The sequence below is a fragment of the Theropithecus gelada genome, chromosome 5 (genome assembly GCF_003255815.1).
Source record: "Theropithecus gelada isolate Dixy chromosome 5, Tgel_1.0, whole genome shotgun sequence".
Taxonomy (NCBI): domain Eukaryota; kingdom Metazoa; phylum Chordata; class Mammalia; order Primates; family Cercopithecidae; genus Theropithecus; species Theropithecus gelada.
The window spans coordinates 166,888,293-166,908,758 of record NC_037672.1 but is presented as its reverse complement, the minus strand read 5'-3'; the positions used below and the strand labels follow the sequence as shown (position 1 = coordinate 166,908,758).

General features: G+C 37.1%; 1 protein-coding gene across 3 annotated transcripts in view; it reads left to right on the top strand.

Moving 5' to 3' along the window:
* AADAT (aminoadipate aminotransferase) overlaps positions 1-19,962 on the top strand; it is a 30,296-nt gene extending 10,334 nt beyond the window's left edge. For all 3 annotated transcript variants that reach the window (XM_025385539.1, XM_025385537.1, XM_025385538.1), the window contains 10 exons: positions 1,880-1,954; positions 6,195-6,404; positions 9,268-9,333; positions 10,674-10,756; positions 11,213-11,309; positions 12,526-12,587; positions 13,438-13,502; positions 15,366-15,472; positions 18,194-18,295; positions 19,219-19,962. In XM_025385539.1, coding sequence (XP_025241324.1) covers positions 1,880-1,954; positions 6,195-6,404; positions 9,268-9,333; positions 10,674-10,756; positions 11,213-11,309; positions 12,526-12,587; positions 13,438-13,502; positions 15,366-15,472; positions 18,194-18,295; positions 19,219-19,260 — 909 coding nt within the window. In that variant the 3' untranslated portion in view covers positions 19,261-19,962. The remainder of the gene's footprint in view (positions 1-1,879; positions 1,955-6,194; positions 6,405-9,267; positions 9,334-10,673; positions 10,757-11,212; positions 11,310-12,525; positions 12,588-13,437; positions 13,503-15,365; positions 15,473-18,193; positions 18,296-19,218) is intronic.
* The last annotated feature ends 504 nt before the right edge of the window (positions 19,963-20,466 follow it).

The window sequence follows — 20,466 nt, the reverse complement described above, 5'->3', positions numbered from 1 at the left end:
CTCCAGTCAATCATGATGCTTCCCAAGGGTTAAGGCAAGGACAGGACTCCTGCCAGGGGACCAAAGATGGTGGGGAAACTCTTGGCCACCTCAGTCTCACTTTTTCTAGTGTAGAAGCCGTGAGTTAGGGGGAGATTTTCCATGTGCTTGGTGCCAGGCAGAATTGGGAGGAGGAGTATCATAGATGCAGAAGTATGTTTTTCTTACCATCTGCTCAGAGTTTTTTCACTTCTCTATAGTCCTAGGAACTGACTCATCCTCATATTTGAGTTCTGGGTTGTTTCTGGTGAAAATTTTAGCACTGTATATTTGTTAGTGGTTTTGTGGGAGGGAATGAAGCCAACTTGCTTCTACACCACCATTTTGGAACTGGAAGTCTCCCCCGCCCTTTTGGAAACACTGTCCTCCTCCAGCTCTCTCAGTAGCATGTTGTGTGGTTCTCCTCCAGCCCACTTGCCCTGCCTTCCTTGCAGTGTCCTCCTCTACCCAGCCATTATTGATTGGAGTTCCCTGTAGCTCCGTCCTTAAACATCTCTCCTTAGTCTATGTACTTTTCCTGGGTGTCTCCATTTACATTCACATGATCAACCATATGCCAGTAACTTCCAAGCTCCTTCCAAATCCATTTGTCCATCTATCCATCTGACATCATCACAGGATGTTTCAAAGGCATCTCACACTAAAACAAATCATCCTCTCACTCAGATATGGATGGCTTTTTGGTTTTGCGTTTCGGTGAATAGCACCACCCCCACCGTCTATCTAGTTCCATAACCAAATACCTAGGCATCATTCTTGACACCTCCACTTCCTTATTTCCCTATTGTCCATAATCATGTTCCGTTACTTTTCATTTCCTAATACCTCTCAGTTCTTCTCTACAATTCCACTGTCACCACTCTACTTTAAGATGATCCTTATCTGTTTCCAGGACTGTGGCAGTAACTTCCCAAAAAATCCTAAAAACTTTCCAAACTTTCCACATGTATTCTCACCCTTCTTTTATTCTTTCATACTGCAGTCAGATTGATCATTTCAAGATGAGTATCTGATCATGCAACTCTCCCTCCCCACTCTCTTCTTAAAATCCTTACTTCCCTCCCTTGGCTCAAATGCCTACATGGTTGGTCTCTGCCCACTTCTGTCTGATGTCACACCACTCTTTCTCTACCTTCTGCCTCAAGACACATAATTATTTTGGCTTTTCACATGTAACTATCGTCACCCCCTACACCAACTCATCACTTCTTCCAGGATGCCTTCCCTGAGTTCCCTCAATGCCTAGGTCTTCCTAAAATGAGCTCTTATGTCATTGTGCATCTGTACTTAATATCACTTACCACTGTTTTTAATTGCACATTTATTGGGTAGTTATTTAATTGGTGTCTAGCTTTCCCAGTGGACCAGTAGCTCCATGAGAGTAAGAACCATGTCATTTTGCTCACTATTTTATCTCTGACACTTTACACAGGCCTGGCTTATAGTAAACATTTAATAGATTTTCAAAGAAGCAATTAAAGGAATAAATGAATGTTAGGAGCCAAACCTCTGTTCACCTTACTCTGGAACAGGAGTTGGCAAACTGTGGCTTGAGAGCCAAATCCAGCCCTTCATCAAATTTTGTAAATAAAGTTTTATTGGAATGCAGTCACACCCATTCATTTATATATTGTCTATGGCTGCTTTTTCACTATAGAGGCAGAGTGGTTGCAACAGAAATACTATGATCCACAAAATGTTTACTGTTTGGCCCTTTATAAACAATTTGCTAATTCTTACTCTAGAATCATGTGAGCTCAAACTAAAAAATGGGCTTCTGAGCATGGAAACAGTACTAACCTATGCTGACTAACAAGCTAACCTATGCTTCTTTTGTTAGGTGTTTGAAATGATCATTAATCCTGGAGATAATGTCCTCCTAGATGAACCTGCTTATTCAGGAACTCTTCAAAGTGTGAGTATACATTTTACAAAAGGCAACTCTGTTGTGGTAAATAAGAAGAAAACTTATAATAAAAGTTTTATAATAACTTTATAATAATAAAGTTAATATCTTATTAACTTTAGAATAATCTCTACACAGAAAAATGAAGTAGCATCTTTTATCCATAAGCAGGATAATCTTAAATGATATATACAAAATATGTTAAAGGTACCCTCTTCTTTATACATTTCTTTTTAAAAATCCAAGTGTATAGGCATTAAAATTAGGTTATACAAAATCGTGTCCAATTCTCTTAATATTTCACTTTAAATGTAATTTAAATTACAAAATTTATTTTTTATTACTATCTTATTACCATATGCATAAGTACAACCATGTTATATGTCAGTTTAGTATACTAATATAGTATAATTAGGACTTTCCACTCCAAAGTTAGATCCGTGGAACTGTGATATACAGAATGAGGAAGCTGATGATCTGACTCTGCTCTGCACTGGTCAGAGCACATTGCTGAGAATTAGGTTTGTTTGGGGCAGTCTACTTTAAGAAAGAAATGTCCACAACTGGAGCATATTCAGAGAAAGATAGTCAGAGTAAATAGGGAATTGGAAACCATACCATATGATGAATGTTGTAGGAACTGGAGCTATTTTCCCCAGAAAGAAAAGACTCAAGAGAGGCATGAAAACTGTCCTCAAATACATAGAAGTTAGTCATGTAACAAAAGAATTAGATTTATTTGTACATGACCTTAGGTTAATAAAACAGGAACCACAGGGAAACAATTTCAGCTCTATATAAGAACTTGCTAACCACTGGCCTTACCAGACTTCATAAGAGGTTACAACATTGCCCATCACTGTAGGTGCTCAGTTACTTTTGACTGCCACCTAACACAAATACGGCAAACGTAATTCTAGCTTAGAGTAGGGGAATTGAATGAGATGACCTTTATGCTCTGTTGATTCCAACTTCATGGATTCTCTTATTTTTAAAAAATTTTATATTATTTTTATGAAAATCAACATATAAAGCAATATATAAAACAATTCCATTTGTAATAGCATCCAAAAGAATAAAATACCTAGGAATAAATCTAACAAAGGAGGTGGAAGACTTGTACATTAAAAACTGAAAAATTTTGCTGAAAGAAATTAAGCAAAACTCAAATAAATGGAAAGACTTCCACTGTTCGTAGAATGTAAGACTTACTATTGTTAAGGTATTAATACTACCGTAAGCAATTTACAGATTCAATACAATCCCTATCGATATGCCAACAGCCTTTTTTGCAGAAATAGAAAAGCCAATCCTTAAATTGATGTGAGTTTAAAGGACCTAAATAGCCAAAATAATCTTGAAAAAGAACAAATTTGGAAGACTCTCACTTCCCAATTTCAAAACTGCAAAGCTACAGTAATCAAACAATGTGGTACTGGCATAAAGACAATCATATAGACCAATAGAATAGAACTGAGCATCCAGAAATAAACCCACAAATCCAGTTGATTTCAGTAAGGGTACCAAGATCATTCAGTGGGGGAAAGGGTAGTCTCTTCAACTGTGGTGCTGGGACAACTGGATTTCCACATGCTTATGAAAGAACTTGGACCCTTACCTCACACCATATGAAAATTTAACTCAAAATGGATCAAAGACATAAATATAAGCACTAAAGCTACAAACACTTAGGATAAAACATAAGGGCAAATTTTTATGACCTTAGATTTGGTGGATTCTTTAGGTATGACCAAAAATATGAACAACAACCACCACAAAAATAGATAAATTGGACTTGAAGATTTAAACGTGGTTGTGTATCAAAGGACATTATGAAAAAAGCGAAAAACGAGTCTATACAATGGGAGAAAATATTTATAATAATATATCTGATAAAGCTTTAATATCCAGAACATATAAAGAACTCCTACAACTCAACAACAGAAAGATAAACAACCCAATTTAAAAATGGACAAAGGACTTAAATAGACATTAGTCTGAAGAACATGTGCAAAAGACCAATAAGCACATAAAAAGATGCTCAGCATCATTAGTGATTAGAGAAATGCAAAGCAGCATAAATCAACATATGAAAGCTGCAAGTTCCATGATCATGTAGTGGTTAGTACTCTACAATGTGTGACAGCTGTACCTGCAGTCTGATTATTTGGCAAGACTCAGGCTTGGGGAAAAAAAATTTTTAAGTAGAGAAATGCAAATCAAAAGTACTGTGAGATACTACCTCACACATACCAGGATGGCTATTATTTTTTTTAAAAATAGTGAATATGTGAAGACACTGGGTTCATTCATTGCTGGTGGAAATGTAAAATGGTATGGCCACCATGGGAAAGTTTGTCAGTTCCTCAGAAAATTAAAATAGAATTACCGTGTGACCCACAATTCCACTCATGGGTATATACCCAGAAAGAATTGAAAACTGGGACTGAAACAGATACTTGTATACAAATGTTCATTGCAATATTATTTACAATAGCCAAAAGGTAGAAGCAACTCAAGTGTCCATCAGTGGATGAATGGATAAATAAAATGTGTTATATACATACAATGGAGTATTATTCAGCCATAAGAAGGAACACAGATCTGTTACATATTACAATATGGATGAACCTTGAAAGCATTTTAACTTTAAGAAGCCAGACAAAAGGACAAATATTGTATTATTCCAATTATATGAAACATCTAGAATAGACAAATTAATAGAGATAGAAAGTAGATGGGTGGTTACCAGTGGCTGGGAAGAGTAGAGAATGGAGAGTTATTGATTAATAGGTACAGAGTCTCTATTTGGGGTGAGGAAACAGTTTTGGAAATAGAGGTGATGGATGCACACATTGTGAATGTAATTAATGCCACTGAATTGTACTCCTAAAAATAGTTAAAATGAACTAGACGAGGTGGCTCACGCCTGTAATCCCAGCACTTTGGGAAGCCGAGGCTGAAGGATTACTTGAGGTCAGGAGTTTGAGACCATACTGGGCAACATAGCAAAGCACGTGTCTACAAAGTTTTTTTGTTTGTTTAATTAGCCTGGCAGAAGGCAGAGGTGGAAGGATCACTTGAACCCAGGAGCATGGTGTTACAGGGAGCCATAATTGCACCACTGCACTTCAGCCCGGGCAACAAAGTGAGACCTTGTCACTTAAAAAAAAATTTGTCGCTTAAAAAAAAAAAAAAAGGCTTAAAATGGCAACAATTTTACCACAATAAAAAACCAAAAATAAAATAATTACTTTTTCTTAATGATTGGATACTCATAATTTACTTTCCTAAACTCCTGAGATTTAAGATTACATAATGTCTGTGAATGTAAAACCAGTGTCTACATACAAAGCATGCATATACACACACACAAATGTTTTCACATACCCAAACAGAAAAACAGAAGCTGTATGCCAAGCTTTGAGGAAATATGCTAATAAGCAGTATGCGTTTATTGTATGGCGCAGTGTTGATTTGCTTTATTCATGGTAGATGTGCTTTATAAGATTACGGCCTTTTAAATTTGTCATAAGGAGGATCTGAATTGTTCTTTTTTATGCATAATTCTACATTTGACTGCTAAAAGAGTATTTGCTTTTCATTTGCAATTTTTTTAGAACCTCATTCAATTATTATTTCTTAAGTTCCTTTTTTTAATTTTAATGCTCAACCATGAATGAGATTCCACAAATTTGTATAAAGCTAAGTCTATAAGCAATGCCAGTACATGCCAGTACAGCCTTAGCAATTGGTAAAATATGGAAATTCTACTATACTGCTTGGTGATCTGCTCATCCCATTCATTGTCCCACCACCACCTGTAATCCCAGAACTTTGGGAGGCCGAGGAGGGTGGATCACGAGTTCAGAAGATCCAGACCATCCTGGCTAACATGGTGAAACTCCGACTTTACTAAAAATACAAAAAATTACCTGGGTGTGGTGGCATGCACCTGTAGTCCCAGCTACTCAGGAGGCTGAAGCAGGAGAATCTCTTGAACCAGGGAGTCGGAGGTTGCAGTGAGCCAAGATCGCACCATTGCATTCTAGCCTGGGCAATAGAGCAAGACTCCATCTCAGAGAAAAAAAAAAAGTGTATAACCTCAACCCTCAGGAGCTCAGAGCTGCATGCAGGTTTATATATTTTTAAGGGTATGAATGAGCAAGTTCTTGGTTAGAAGGAAAAAAAAAATAGCACTTACATTTTGTAATCACGACTGACTCAGGCTTTCTTTTGTGCTCAACAGCTGCACCCACTGGGCTGCAACATTATTAATGTTGCCAGTGATGAACATGGGATTGTTCCAGATTCCCTAAGAGACATACTTTCCAGATGGAAACCAGAAGATTCAAAGAATCCCCAGAAAAACACCCCCAAATTTCTTTATACTGTTCCAAGTGGCAACAACCCTACTGGAAACTCATTAACAAGTGAACGCAAAAAGGAAATCTATGAGGTACTGTAGAATGGGTTAAAGCAGTTATGTTCCTGTTTCTTTGTGACTTTTTAGAAGAGCACTATGCAAGCTCCCTTTCTCATTAGCCTTTTGCTTTCAAGGAATATAATTTTTAATAAAAGGAAATCATATATGCTCAGGGTCCTAATAAATTTAGACACAATAAATTTCTGCATCTTTCCTTAGTTATGAGATTTTTCTTTCCCCATAATTGATGTTTTAATACAAAAGAAATAGCATCCTTGGCCTGATGTTAAATTTTATGAGATTATTTAATATTTTACCCCAAGTTTGATTTCTGTTTTTTCTGTGTTGTTAACTTGCCTGTTCTGCTTCCTACTCCTTGTCATCTTAGGTTACCAAGAATTCTTTAAAAATAAGAGGCATGCTCCCCTTTTATGAAATCTCTCTGAGATACCAATGATGCCTAGCTTTTCACTATAAACATTTTTTTAAGTATCAAACATATGTTAAGCTCCACAGAAATCTTTGAAAAATAAGAGAAATTTTGCCTTTTAGAAAGTCTCTTTTATGTATCTGACTGTGCCCCCAACCTTTTACTACAAATAGCTTTTTAAAATAAATACCAAACCCTTTTTAAACTCTATAGAATTTAGTCACATCCAGTGGAATCATAGGAAAGATTTCAGCCAGTTCCTTTTACTTAGAAAATTTTAGGTTCAGGCCGGGCGCAGTGGCTCATGCCTGTAATCCCAGCACTTTGGGAGGCCGAGGCGGGTGGATCACAAGGTCAGGAGATGGAGACCATACTGGCTAACACAGTGAAACCCCATCTCTACTAAAAATACAAAAAATTAGCCCAGCGTGGTGGCAGGCACCTGTGGTCCCAGCTACTTGGGAGGCTGAGGCAGGAGAATGGCATGAACCCGGGAGGTGGAGCTTGCAGTGGGCTGAGATCGTGCCACTGCACTCCAGCCTGGGTGACACAGCGAGACTCCATCTCAAAAAAAAAAAGAAAAAGAAAATGTAGGTACAAAATATTGTCTCAGATTGGGTGCAGTGACTTACACCTGTAATCCCAGCACTTTGGAAGGCTGAGGTGGGAGGATTGCTTCAGCCCAGGAGTTTGAGACCAACCTGGACAACACAGCAAGACTCCAACTCTAAATATATATATACACACACACATATATATACATCTAATACATGTATGTAATACATGTAAGTATATCTGTATACACATATATACATACATATATTTACACATATATACACACACATATACATACACATATATACACACTATATATACACATATATATACACACACGTATATATGTACACACACCACATACACCATCATGTTCTTATGTTTGTACTTCCCGGGCTCTGTCCTGAGTTCTCTTCTTTGTTTACATACCCCCCAGGCAGCCTTGTCCAGTTTTGTGTCTGTCTATTCCATTACATACACAATGACTGCCACATTGCCTGGCCCCTACCTCTTCCCTGAGCCCCAGGCTTCTGTATCCAACTTTCTACTGATATCTCCACAGAGATATCTAATAATCGTTTCACACTTAACATGCCCAAAATAGAACTCCTGATTTTCCACTGCCCTACCCCAAACCTCTGATCTCCAGCCTCTCACATTCTCCATCTCCATAAAGAGTGCAACTATGAATGGTTACCCTTTATTCCTGTCTTTCCCTCCTTTGCCCCCCATTCCCCACATCTAGTTCCTCCTGTGGACTGTACCACTGAGCTTATCCAAGTCCATCCATTTTTCTCTGTTGTCATCACTGTCCCCATCTTCTGAGCCCCTGCCTGCCCTCACTGGACTCCTCCAGTGCCTTCACTGCACCAGCTGCATTTCACCCTGCGCTCTTAACCAGTCACACTCTTCACACAGCAGCCAGCCACATCCATCCCTGCAGAAATGTCAGTATAAAGCCGGGATCCAGGCTCCAGTGGTTTCTCCTTGCAGTTAAAATAAAGCCCAAATTCTTTTATCTGCCCTGCAGAGCTAGGTAACATGGTCAGTCTATTCTCAAGCCTTCTCTCTTATCATTCTTCTTGCTGCACTTGGGGCAGCCGCACTGTCCTTTTTAGCCCTTAAGCATGTCAAGCATTTTGCGTATCCTGCCGCCTTTGCCCTCATTCATCCCTCAGTCTAGATTCTTCTTCTTCTGATATTTGCACAGCTGACTCCTTCCTGTCATTTTAAGCTCTGATGTTACCTGGTCCGGAAGGCCTTCTCAGTGATTGAACCTGAAATAGCTACCCTGTCGCTCTCTTCCCTCACCTGTTGTAATGCGCTGCCCAGCACTTTAAAGCCACCCATCTAGCTGGGCACAGTGGCTCACTCTGTAATCCCAGCACTTTGGGAGGCTGAGGCAGGTGGATCATTTGAGGTCAGGAGTTCGAGACTAGCCTGGCCAACATGGTGAAACCCCATCTCTAGCAAAAAATATAAAAATTAGCTGGGTGTGGTGGTGCATGCCTGTAATCCCAGCTACTCGGGAGGCTGAGGCAGGAGAATCGCTTGAGCCCAGGAGGCGGAGGTTGCAGTGAGCCAAGATCGTGCCACTGTACTCCAGCCTGGGCGACAGAGCGAGACTCCATCTCAAAAAGAAAGTAAATAAAACCACTCATCTAATGTTTATTCTGCTCATGATCCACAGGCTTATGTATATGCTGTCTTTTCCCCTGGAATCAAACTTCCATGAGAATAAGAGCCTTTAATGCCTTGTTCATCTTTTTATCCTCATTGTCTAAGACAATAGACACACAGTAGTTTTTTGAATGAGTACAAAGAATTACAATTCCAAGTGAATTTAATTTTAAATAACTTTTAAGAAATAGATTGCTTTAAGAAATAAACAATTACCTCAACCTTTTTTAGCTTGCAAGAAAATATGATTTCCTCATAATAGAAGATGATCCTTACTATTTTCTCCAGTTTAACAAGGTAAGTGATGATATGAACTTATTTCACTATTAGAAGATAAGTTGTTGTAAGTTACTGCACTGTGTTGGATATTAGGCTGACTACGGAGTCAGAACTAATCCACTTTTACATGGAAAGTAAATCAATTGTGATTAATTTGCTACTACTTTACTTTTCAGTCTCCCAGTTTTATTATGGAATTAGTACCTTTCTTTTTTGTTATTACTGCTCTTTCCAGAAATTACTTTCCTTCAAAACAGTAGCTGGCTTTCTGTACGAGGCACTGGGGCAAACAGTAGATCAGGGCTGATGGATGCCTTGAACTCCACATCCAAGTTCACAGCTCCTCAAACATCACCCAGGGATGTGAACTGAGTTTCATCTTTGGCTGTCGACTTCTGTGTCTTGGTGGTGGCCGATTAGAATGATGTATGAGAAGGGTTAGGAAGCCATGCTCAAGCTGAAGGAGAAAGAGGGCTGTGCTCCATTAGCAGTGTCTCCCATGGACACAAGAGGAGGCATCACAGGCAGCACACCACACATTTGCCACCCTGTCATTTCTGTCGTGGATCTTACTTCAGAGTAATGGGCATTTAGATTGATTCTCACACGTGTGCTACCTTTCATGATGATTTTTTCTGATAGATGATAATAATGGTAAGACCAAAGCCTGATTCTTCAAAAGCCAACACTTTCTTTGCTCTCAGGGCCGCAGAGAACATACACTTGGATTCAGCTTGCCCCTTAAATATAGTGGGAAAAGATAAGAACTCTATTTCTCTACAGGGTTTCCTAAAACATCACTTTTGCCTCCTGCCTCCCACCATCAGCATGCCAGCAAATTTCCTTTCTCATTTGTAGCTACTTTTAAAGTAAATGTTGAAGTCAGTCTTTCATATTGACTAATTTCTCATCTTCATTCGCATCATTTTTCCTTCTGCCGATCGTAAGGATCAGCTCTCTCTCTGAATACCCTTGAGTGCTGCTGGCCATCTTCATTATAGTCTTGTTCAAACTAGTGTTCCTTGAGTCCCTCCTGTAAGTCTGTTAATCCTGGATTTCAACCTCTGGGGCAAAGAGGGCCTGTTTGAAGTTTCCCTAAGTTCATAATAATGGCATCTGAAGCAAATAATAAGCCCTTGTGTGTGTTTTTGGCAGAAAAGCCATGAAGACAAGCAGATGCTAATAAAAGAACATGCATCTTTGTTTGTTATTCCATGTTAAAGGGTTGAAATAAAGGTAAGAGAATATTTGTACTGTTGTTATCCAAATCCATCTCCTGTCTACTCTCTATTCAGAATAATCATACAGTGACTAACAGAGCTTTCAGATCAACAGTATTTTTTATTTTTCATTTTAAGTTCAGGGTACCAACATTTCTTTCCATGGATGTTGATGGACGTGTCATCAGAGCTGACTCTTTTTCAAAAATCATTTCCTCTGGGTAAGGCCCTGTGTCTCTAACTTGATGCTAGATCTAATAGAGCCAGAGACAGTACCTCAGTATCTTTTAGTCTAGACAAATTTTTTCATTTAAAATGCTTGTAGTCTGCTTGTCTTAAAATATTAGTTTCATTATTAATATTAACATAGGCCTTTTTTTTGCTTTATTCACCTCCAATAATCAAAGATTCTTGACTGTTTATCTAACATTGTAGTGGGACCAGTCAGGTTTTTGATATCAGGTATGAAAGGGCACATTTGGAAATACATGGTCAATCTTGTTTTAAATGTACACTTAAATTTATTTTTGAAATAAGAAGTAGTTTTATTAGAATGTTTTAATTATCTAGATCCTTTTGTCCCCAGGTCACAATTGTCTGTCTGATGAAGTCAGGAAAGTGATATGTAATAATTGTTAATATGGAATTGGTATCGTGCCTTTTCTCTTTTGACATAGGTTGAGAATAGGATTTTTAACTGGTCCAAAACCCTTAATAGAGAGAGTTATTTTACACATACAAGTTTCAACATTGCACCCCAGCACTTTCAACCAGGTAAGGACAATTTAGGAAATAGATTTTTTTTTTGTAATTAGATCAGAATTTTTTAAAAAAATAGATGGTAGAGAACAGAAACTCCAAACCTGTTTAGTGACTCATAGTTTGCCTTCTTTGCAGACATGCTAATCTTTCCTAAATAAATTGGTTGGAATGCGTTTTAATTAAAATAAAGTAAAATTAATTTAAGAGAATATGTAAATTTCCTTACAAATTTTGAGAAATTATTGGCTCCCTCTGTAACACAACCTTGTAAGAATGAATAGAACAGAAAAGTTTGCGTAGAATAGGACACTTGTTTGATGTATGTTCCATAAAGTGCAGATGGCCCCATGTTTTGCCAAGTTGGCGACTTTTTTCATATTTTTTGTATCTGTTATCAACAGAAGTTCACATATTTTTGCATCTGTTATCAACAGAAGTTCACTATCAATTTATAACATTTTAAACTTTTTTTTTTTTTTGAGACAGAGTCTTGCTCTGTCACCCAGGCTGGAGTACAGTGGCATGACCTTGGCTCACTGCAACCTCTGCCTCCCAGGTTCAAGCGATTCTCCTGCCTCAGCCTCCCAAGTAGCTGGGATTACAGGCACACATCACTATGCCCAGCTCATTTTTGTATTTTTGGTAGAGACAGAGTTTCACCATGTTGGCCAGGCTGGTCTCTAACTCCTGGTCTCTGGTGATCCCCCCGGGCTGGGCATCCCAAAGTGCTGGAGTTACAGGTGTGAGCCACTGCGCCCAACCTATAATTTCTATTTTAAATAGAAAATCTCCAAATATGTCATGTAACTTTACATATCTACTGTACATTTTTATATTTAGAGAAGCGGTATAGTATGGCAATTAACAGCACGGGTCAGGAGCTGGATAGCCTGACTGAATTCAGGCTGTGGGACTCAGAAAAGTTAACTTAACCCTTGTGCCTCATTAGTAAAACAGAAATTTATGGAGATTACATTTGGTAAAATATATTAGTATCTTACAATAGTGCCTGCTACATAACAAGTACTGTATCAATATTTGTTATTTTTACTAGTATTGTCATTGTTATTCATTGACATTTGTTTTAAATCACTGACTATATAAGCTAGGCTCAGCTTGTTATATCTTATTATGGTTTACATGTAATCAAAAGTGATTTGCTTTTATATATGCAAAAATTATATTTTCAGGGGATGAAACATGGTATTTTTTATTTTATCTCTTTTAGCTCATGATATCACAGCTTCTACATGATTGGGGAGAAGAGGGTTTCATGGCTCATGTAGATAGGTATTGTATCATTTCTTTAAATATTTATGAACAAAATAGGAGCCCAGTGAACATAATACAGATCACCTACAGTATTGATTTATTCTTCCTTCCTAAGTATCCTGGGAAAGGAGAGACAATAGGAATGGTCTACTATAAGTCAAAAGTCTATTCATTTTATTAGCTCTTCACCTAGCAAGTCTTCTCAACATCCAAGGTGTGGTTTGAAAGCAGTGTCCACCCACTCCTAAGGTAGTCCAAAATTCCCACCAGGTTAGGATTTATTTACTTAAATGATTTAATGGGTAAACTATTCATACACAGAAATATTTTATTTAATAATGATTAATTGTGAAGGATACATGACATGGGATTTAGCTCAAGTAAAGATGAGTGTGAACATAATTTCCCTAAATAGTCTGTATATTGGTACAAGTTATGGATTACTTTAGCTGTGTAAATGTGGTACCTCCTAGGACATTTACAAATAAGGAGGAATTGGGTATTCGCATTCCCAGACCAGTGATTCATTATTTCAATAGTATTGTCTTTTATCCTGAGTGATGAGAACCAGTATTTAGACAACTAAACACAAAGATTGATCCTGCTACTTCTAGGTTCCATATTTTACATAGAAATGGACTTATCTTTTTGAATTTTTATTTTGTAATTATTCTACAATGAAGGAAAAAACACAGTGGTTAAAAGTTTATCACCAGACAAGTGAAACAAATATGCTCCATTCTTCTATCAAGCATTCAACATTTTAATCAAGATAGAAAACAAATTCTTATAGCCTGGACTCTGGAGCCTTTTTCGCTTCTGCAATCAATGTACTGAGCACATCTATTTCATTGTTTTCTTCTTCTAGGGTTACTGATTTCTATAGTAACCAGAAGGATGCAATATTGGCAGCTGCAGACAAGTGGTTAACTGGTGAGTGGAACATATATCCATCCTCATGATAAACAGTATAAGAGTGGGGGCTACACACTGCATATTACTAACAATCCTGGTGGAAAAGAAACAGTCCAGGAGTATTCTTGCTAAGGAAACATTACACCATAAATTATCTTAGAAGCAACATTTGATAAACCCGGGCACAGGCCTTCCTATCTACTTTACCTGTCTGCTGCAAAGAATTTGTGATTAAAAAAAAAAAAAAAAAGATCTAAAAATCAACCTCTAACTTACTTAAAGCTTAATATTATCTATTTTCAAAAATTTTAGTTATTTCAGAATTTTACCCCAAAGGGTAAAATTGTCAAACCATGCTTCTTCTCTAACTAAACTGTACAAAGGCAGATGTCTCATTGACACATAATTTGCCTTCTAATCATTAACCTCATTTTTCTCTGTAGTATTATCTATTGCTAACTTGATTACAAGATGTTTTAGATTCATTTTTCTATTATAAAGGTCAAATTAATCACATGGCTTTAATTGTATTGCTAAAATGCCTTTGATATAAATAATAGTAAACCAAAAATAGCAATTCCTTATTTCTATCCTATCTTATTTTCTATAAAGTCTTGGTAAAAACAGAATTAGTGGCCAGGTGTGGTGGCCTACGCCTGTAATCCCAGCACTTTGGGAGGCCAAGGCGGGTGAATCACCTGAGGTCAGGAGTTCGAGACCAGCCTGGCCAACATGGCGAAACCCTGTCTCTACTAAAAATATACAAATTAGCTGGGCATGATGGCGGGCACCTGTAATCTCAGCCACTCAGGAGGCTGAGGCAGGAGAATCGCTTGAACCTGGGAGGCAGAGGTGGCAGTGAGCCAAGATCATGCCATTGCGTTCCAGCCTGGGTGAAGCAAAACTCCATCCAAAAAAAAAAAAAAACAGAATTAGTATCTTTTTGACAAGAGCACTATTTTACCACTTTGCATAATAGTACTGAAGAAAAACTTTTGATCAACAGCAAGTTCTTCCCAGCACTTTGGGAGGCCGAGACGGGCGGATCACGAGGTCAGGAGATCGAGACCATCCTGGCTAACACGGTGAAACCCCGTCTCTATTAAGAAATACAAAAAACTAGCCGGGCGAGGTGGCGGGCGCCTGTAGTCCCAGCTACTCGGGAGGCTGAGGCCGGAGAATGGCGTAAACCCGGGAGGCGGAGCTTGCAGTGAGCTGAGATCCGGCCACTGCACTCCAGCCTGGGTGACAGAGCGAGACTCCGTCTCAAAAAAAAAAAAAAAAAAAAAAAAAAAAAAAAAAAAAAAAAAAAAAAAGATAGTAATGTAAATCAAAAATCATTAGGCTTTGTTTTCAATTTCTGTATCCTAATACTCAATGAAACATAAAGCCCACAACTGCTTCTGGAATTCTTGAATTTTAAGTATTTCTTTTCATAATTAATTACATTCTGATAAAAACGCTAATCCACTGGACATCTAAACTGTTACAAGAATAATAGGATTTGTTGTAATGCTGGAAGAATCCTCTTCTAAATTGAAATAGCCATGTTTGTCTAAGTATGGTTCTAAGTGAAGGAGAGGTGAGTGGGATTTCTTGCACTACCCTGACTGACTGCGTTGTAAATATGCACACGTGAGCTATCACTTGCCCACCTTACCTCTCCCTTCCTCCCTCACCTGTAGTAACTTGTTGAAATAAAATCCAGAACATCAATTTTCAAGGCTCACAAAATGATATGTTTTTAAATGCTATAATTGAAGGAACTTTTTTAGGAATACTAGTTTCTACTTACTACACTTATGCCATTTAACAACACGCTTTGATACCATCCAAGATGCTTTACTTTGGAAGACATTTATTCTCTTCTTTTGTTTGTAGGTTTGGCAGAATGGCATGTTCCTGCTGCTGGAATGTTTTTATGGATTAAAGTTAAAGGCATTAATGATGTAAAAGAACTGATTGAAGAAAAAGCCGTTAAGATGGGGGTAAAACTGGGAGGCAAAGGGCTGGGAAACCTAAAGAAAAGTTACACTTTTTCTTTAATATTTTACTTGAATAGAAATGGAAAGAGATGCTTCTTGTTGCCCACCAGCCAACTCATAATGTTCTAATGTTAGATATTTTATTGCATTATCAAAATCTAAGAGGTTTTTGGGTTACATAATTATCCAGCTGGTCTAAATTAGTGGAAATACGGTTGTTCATCTCAGCTACTGATTATCATAGTAGCTGAGCGTGGTCTCTGGAGTCACACTTGTTGGGTTTGAGTCCCAGCACCACCCTTTAGGGGATGTGTGGCCTTGAATAGGTTATCCTTTCTGTGCTTTGTCTGTAAAACAGAGGTAGTAAGAATCCCTCTCTCATAGGGTTGCTCTGATGATTAAGTGAGTTAATATGTGTAAAGCCCTTAGACTAGTATGTGGCACATACTCAGTGCTCAGTAAGAGCCACTGGTATTTAAAATGAAGGGATTTTTTTCTGATGATGAAGATAAAGTATACTCATGGTAGGATATTTGGAAAATGTATAAAAGTATAATGAAAATTTTTTAAATAGCCCATGATTTTACCACCCAGATTTTGTGACCATTTATAGTATAGTTTCTTGAAACGCTTGTTCTTTTAGTATTTTGGCTGTGCACTTATGTTACATGGTTAAAATTATACGGAAAAGTTTGTATCCTGATTTTTTTTTCTCACTTAAAATTAGCTCATAGAATGTATTCTAGGTTTCTTTTTTTTCCCTCTTTTTATATTTAAATTATAAGTCTACTTAGGTTTCATTTGGGGCATCAAGTAAGCTGAAAATTCTAAACATTCTTCTGTGTAGCTTTCCAGTTTACCAGATAAATTATTCCTTCTCCATTAATTAAAGCCATTAGCATATTTGTCAGTCTTTTACACACACTGAAACCTACTGCTAGAGTCAGTTTTGTCTTGAATCATAAGAACTAAAGGACAGATTGGACTGATGATGGCAAAGTGCCATGCTAGTGCCTAAGAGACAAGGTGCTCTAGAAGTTAGATCTAGAGACAGACTGCCTGGACTTCAGTCCTACCTCCACCGTCTGGGTAAAGCTATTATCCTCTCTTAACCATCTTATTTGAGGGCAGGACTCAAACTTTATTAATTGTTCTAACCCTAATCACAGCACATAGTAGGTACTTGATAAACACTTAATTGACTTATTTCAAATAATACATTGTAGTATAATAAATCAATTTGATACATTCTTTTCTTTTCTGTCAATGCCATCATCCTCAAAATATGTGGTAAGTGCTTATCTGTAGGTATGTCTGAGTGAGGTGCTAAGGATATAGACTTTGTTTTTACTATACTCTTCTTCAGTCCTCTTCATTTACTCCATATATCCTGCTACATGTTCTTTTTTTACCTTTACTAAATAATCTCCAGCTTTATCCCCACTTCGTTAGCCCAGATGTTGGTTATCTTGCAAAGAGATTATTACCACTCCCTTCTCTTTCAGCTCCTTGCTTCTAGTACATCCCAAAACTCATCCATGCTACTGGGAGAAATGATGGCTTTCATTTTATTTTTAACCAGGACAGAGAAACCCATCTTCTGCCTTGAAATCTTTTCCCCAGAGTACTCCAGATCGTGTCACTCCCAATTCCTCTTGTTTTAGCAGACAGTGTAACAAGCAGTTACTCAGTGCTTTTGAAGATCATGATTATACTAGTCAACCCTAACCATCGTAGAAGATAAACTTGAAAATATCAAAGACTTAATAAGCAGTAGAAGTTTATCTCTGACTCGCATATAATTCTAAGATGTGACCTGCAGCCTGCTGTGTTCCAACAGTGATTCAGAGACCCGTGTTTCTTACATCTCGTTGCCTTTCATTCTTCAATACACGGATTCCAAGATGGCCACAAAATGGAAAGAGCGTGGCAGATCACACATGGGATTATTTGTATGGGCCAGCCTTAGACGTCGCTTACCTGGCTTCTGCTCACATCCATTGGTTAGGATTCGCTCTCATGGTCACACACAGCTAGAAAGAGGCTGGGGAATAGGGTACATGTGATGCCCAGGAAGAAGAGGAAATGGAGCTTACCATCAGTGAGCTGTCTGCCTGTGTGGCCATCAAGAACAGCAGCTGTTCCGACCACCCCATCTTGACATGCTTACTTAATACTTTTATTCCTTCATTTTATACATTACATCTTTTACCTCCTTTCAGTTCTTTGCACCAATTTTCCTCCCATCTCAGGGCCTTTACTCTGTGTACCTTTGCCCTCAAATACTGCTCCCTGCTTTTTGTCTGACCTAATTTGTGTTTCAGGCCCCAGCTTAAAAGTAACTTTCAAACTTAATTACTTAAAAATTACTTTTCTAGTTAAACATTTGTTTGTATTTGTTACCATTTATCTTTCTTTAGTAAACTGTCCTTTCTACATTAAAGCTGGAATTTGAGTGTTCTCAGTTTTCCTGTATTCCTGACAGTTTGAGAAGAGATAGCATTTGCCATATTTATTCTGAACATTTTTTTAGTTTCTATGTGTTTAGTTTTGTTCATTGTATGACATACACAATTTTTATATAAATTAGTATTTTTTTCTTGTGATTTCTTTAATTGCTTTTAAATTTAAAACATCCTTCCCTACTCTGAGATTAGGCTGAACTATATTATCTTTGAGTTTTTCTTTAGTGGTACATTACCTATCTTCCACAAACTCTCTTAGGTATTAATGCTCCCTGGAAATGCTTTCTACATCGATAGCTCAGCTCCTAGCCCTTACTTGAGAGCATCCTTCTCTTCAGCTTCTCCAGAACAGATGGATATGGTGAGTGTAGTATTCTCTTCAGAGTAATACTAGCTAGCAGTTCTATTTTTTTAATGCATGTGTATACTTTGTGAATTAGAATATTACTTAATATCTGTTTGGGTTTCTAAAATTCAGGTATTTGTTGACCAGTCATGAACTATCAAAGACCCATTTTACCTTGTTGCTAGACTTCTATAGAAATGAGACTAAATTGGAGTTAAAATTTATTGTCTGCATGAATAATGTATCACAACCTACTGAGCTGGGTAAATTGTCATGTTATGAGGAAAACTTCTTTCCTTCCTTTAATGAATTAATATGAGCCAGAAGTACAAATTCATGATGGCTGTCAGTCTCTTTCTCTGAAGAAAAAAGTATCAGCAAGGGTCAAATAGAATAATTTTCTTAATCGCAATCTAGCTTTAACCAACATAAGCTGTGTATGTGGAAACAAAACAGAAGAGCTATAAATTGAACAGTGCCATTAACCTTGAGAAGAGTTTATATTTATCCTTGGAAAGGGACATTTTTGGCATGTTCTTTATTTACTTGCATTCTCATATCATTAAATGTGTTTTTCATAAGTTCTCTCTGTTTTAATTTATTAGTGGAATTGGGCAATTGAATCTATATAAAATGCAGGTGAGAGGTTATATAAAATCTAAAATAATTCATGTTATGGATAAAATGGAAAATGATCTTGAAGGCCACAAGTATAACAACAACAACAAAAAATCCTGGAAATCTGATGTACTTCAGTCTTCATATTTTAATAGACATTGATGGCATCCTGCACGGATAAAGCTGATGTTCAACTTGACTTTACAATGCCTTCTCTCAACCTTAGACAGATACTCTTTGTTTGGATTTTTAAAGTTATTACAGAGTTTTCCAATGTAGTATCCTAATTTAATTAATTCTAATATTTTTTTCTGTTTTAGGCCTTCCAGGTATTAGCACAACTTATAAAAGAATCTTTATGAAGAAATTAAACTAGGTTGGGCATGGTGGCTCACACCTATAATCCCAGCACTTTGGGAGGCTGAGGAGGGAGGATCACTTGAGCCCAGGAATTCAAGGCTGCAGTAAGCTACGATCACACCACTGCACTGTGGCCTGCGTGGCAGAACAAGACCCTGTCTCTTAAAAAAGAGAAAGAAAGAAATCAAACTAATCATGCTGCTCATGGATTTTTCCAATAAATTTCTTGTTTTGGCAGGAAGAAATGAACACTGGTATTATTAGACTTACAGATTAAATTAAATTTCCTCAAACATGTCCTATCTGTAGTAGTTCAACTAGACACCTTTTAAAGTGCCTCTAAATTCATCAGATGGCCAAAATGTATTTATAATCCACTGAAGCATTTTGAAAAATTTTCAACCTGTAAAAAATTACTTTTATCTTGGATTTATTATAAAGAACTTTATAGTTGCTTTATAATTTCCCATAAATTGTCTTTGAAACTAACATTTTACACTGAATTATTTTGAGATTTTAAAGAAATAATTAAGTTCAAAATGGTATATAATGTGTACTTTTTCTACTTTTAGGAAAATTTAATGAGAGCTTATTGCAAAAATTGTTATAAGTTGATCATTATAAGTGACTTTCAGTAAAAGTACCATAAACATTATGTTATGCCACAGAAATTCCTTTAAAATAAAATTCTTAAACTAAACATACCTAAAGGCTTCAGACCCATTAATTCTAAGTAAGGAGGGGAGATCATGGACTTAGGAAAATTTACTACATTGTATTTTCATAATAGTACATAATCTACAAAAACACATTCTTACCAATTATGTAATTTAAATCTACTACAACCTTTTAAGGTATTGGGAAATACTTTTTTAATGATTTTTTTCTCACCTTTTAAAATCTTTATTAAAGTAAGATATGCTTATTTTAGAATTTTCAAACAATCCAGAATATATAAGGAATAAAGTAAAAGCCACTCACTGTCTCACCCCCAGTGATAACTGCTATAAGCATTTAGCATTCTTCCTTTGCAATGTTCTTCTCTGCATACACATGTAATATGTAGAATAGGATCTCATTGTGACAGTGTATCATAAATACCCTGTATTTATTTTCTATCGCTGTTTAACCAATTGACGAAGTGTTCTGTGACCCAGTAATTGTGAAGTTGTAAGTATCTTTGAGGAATTAGGAAGTTTCTGTCATTA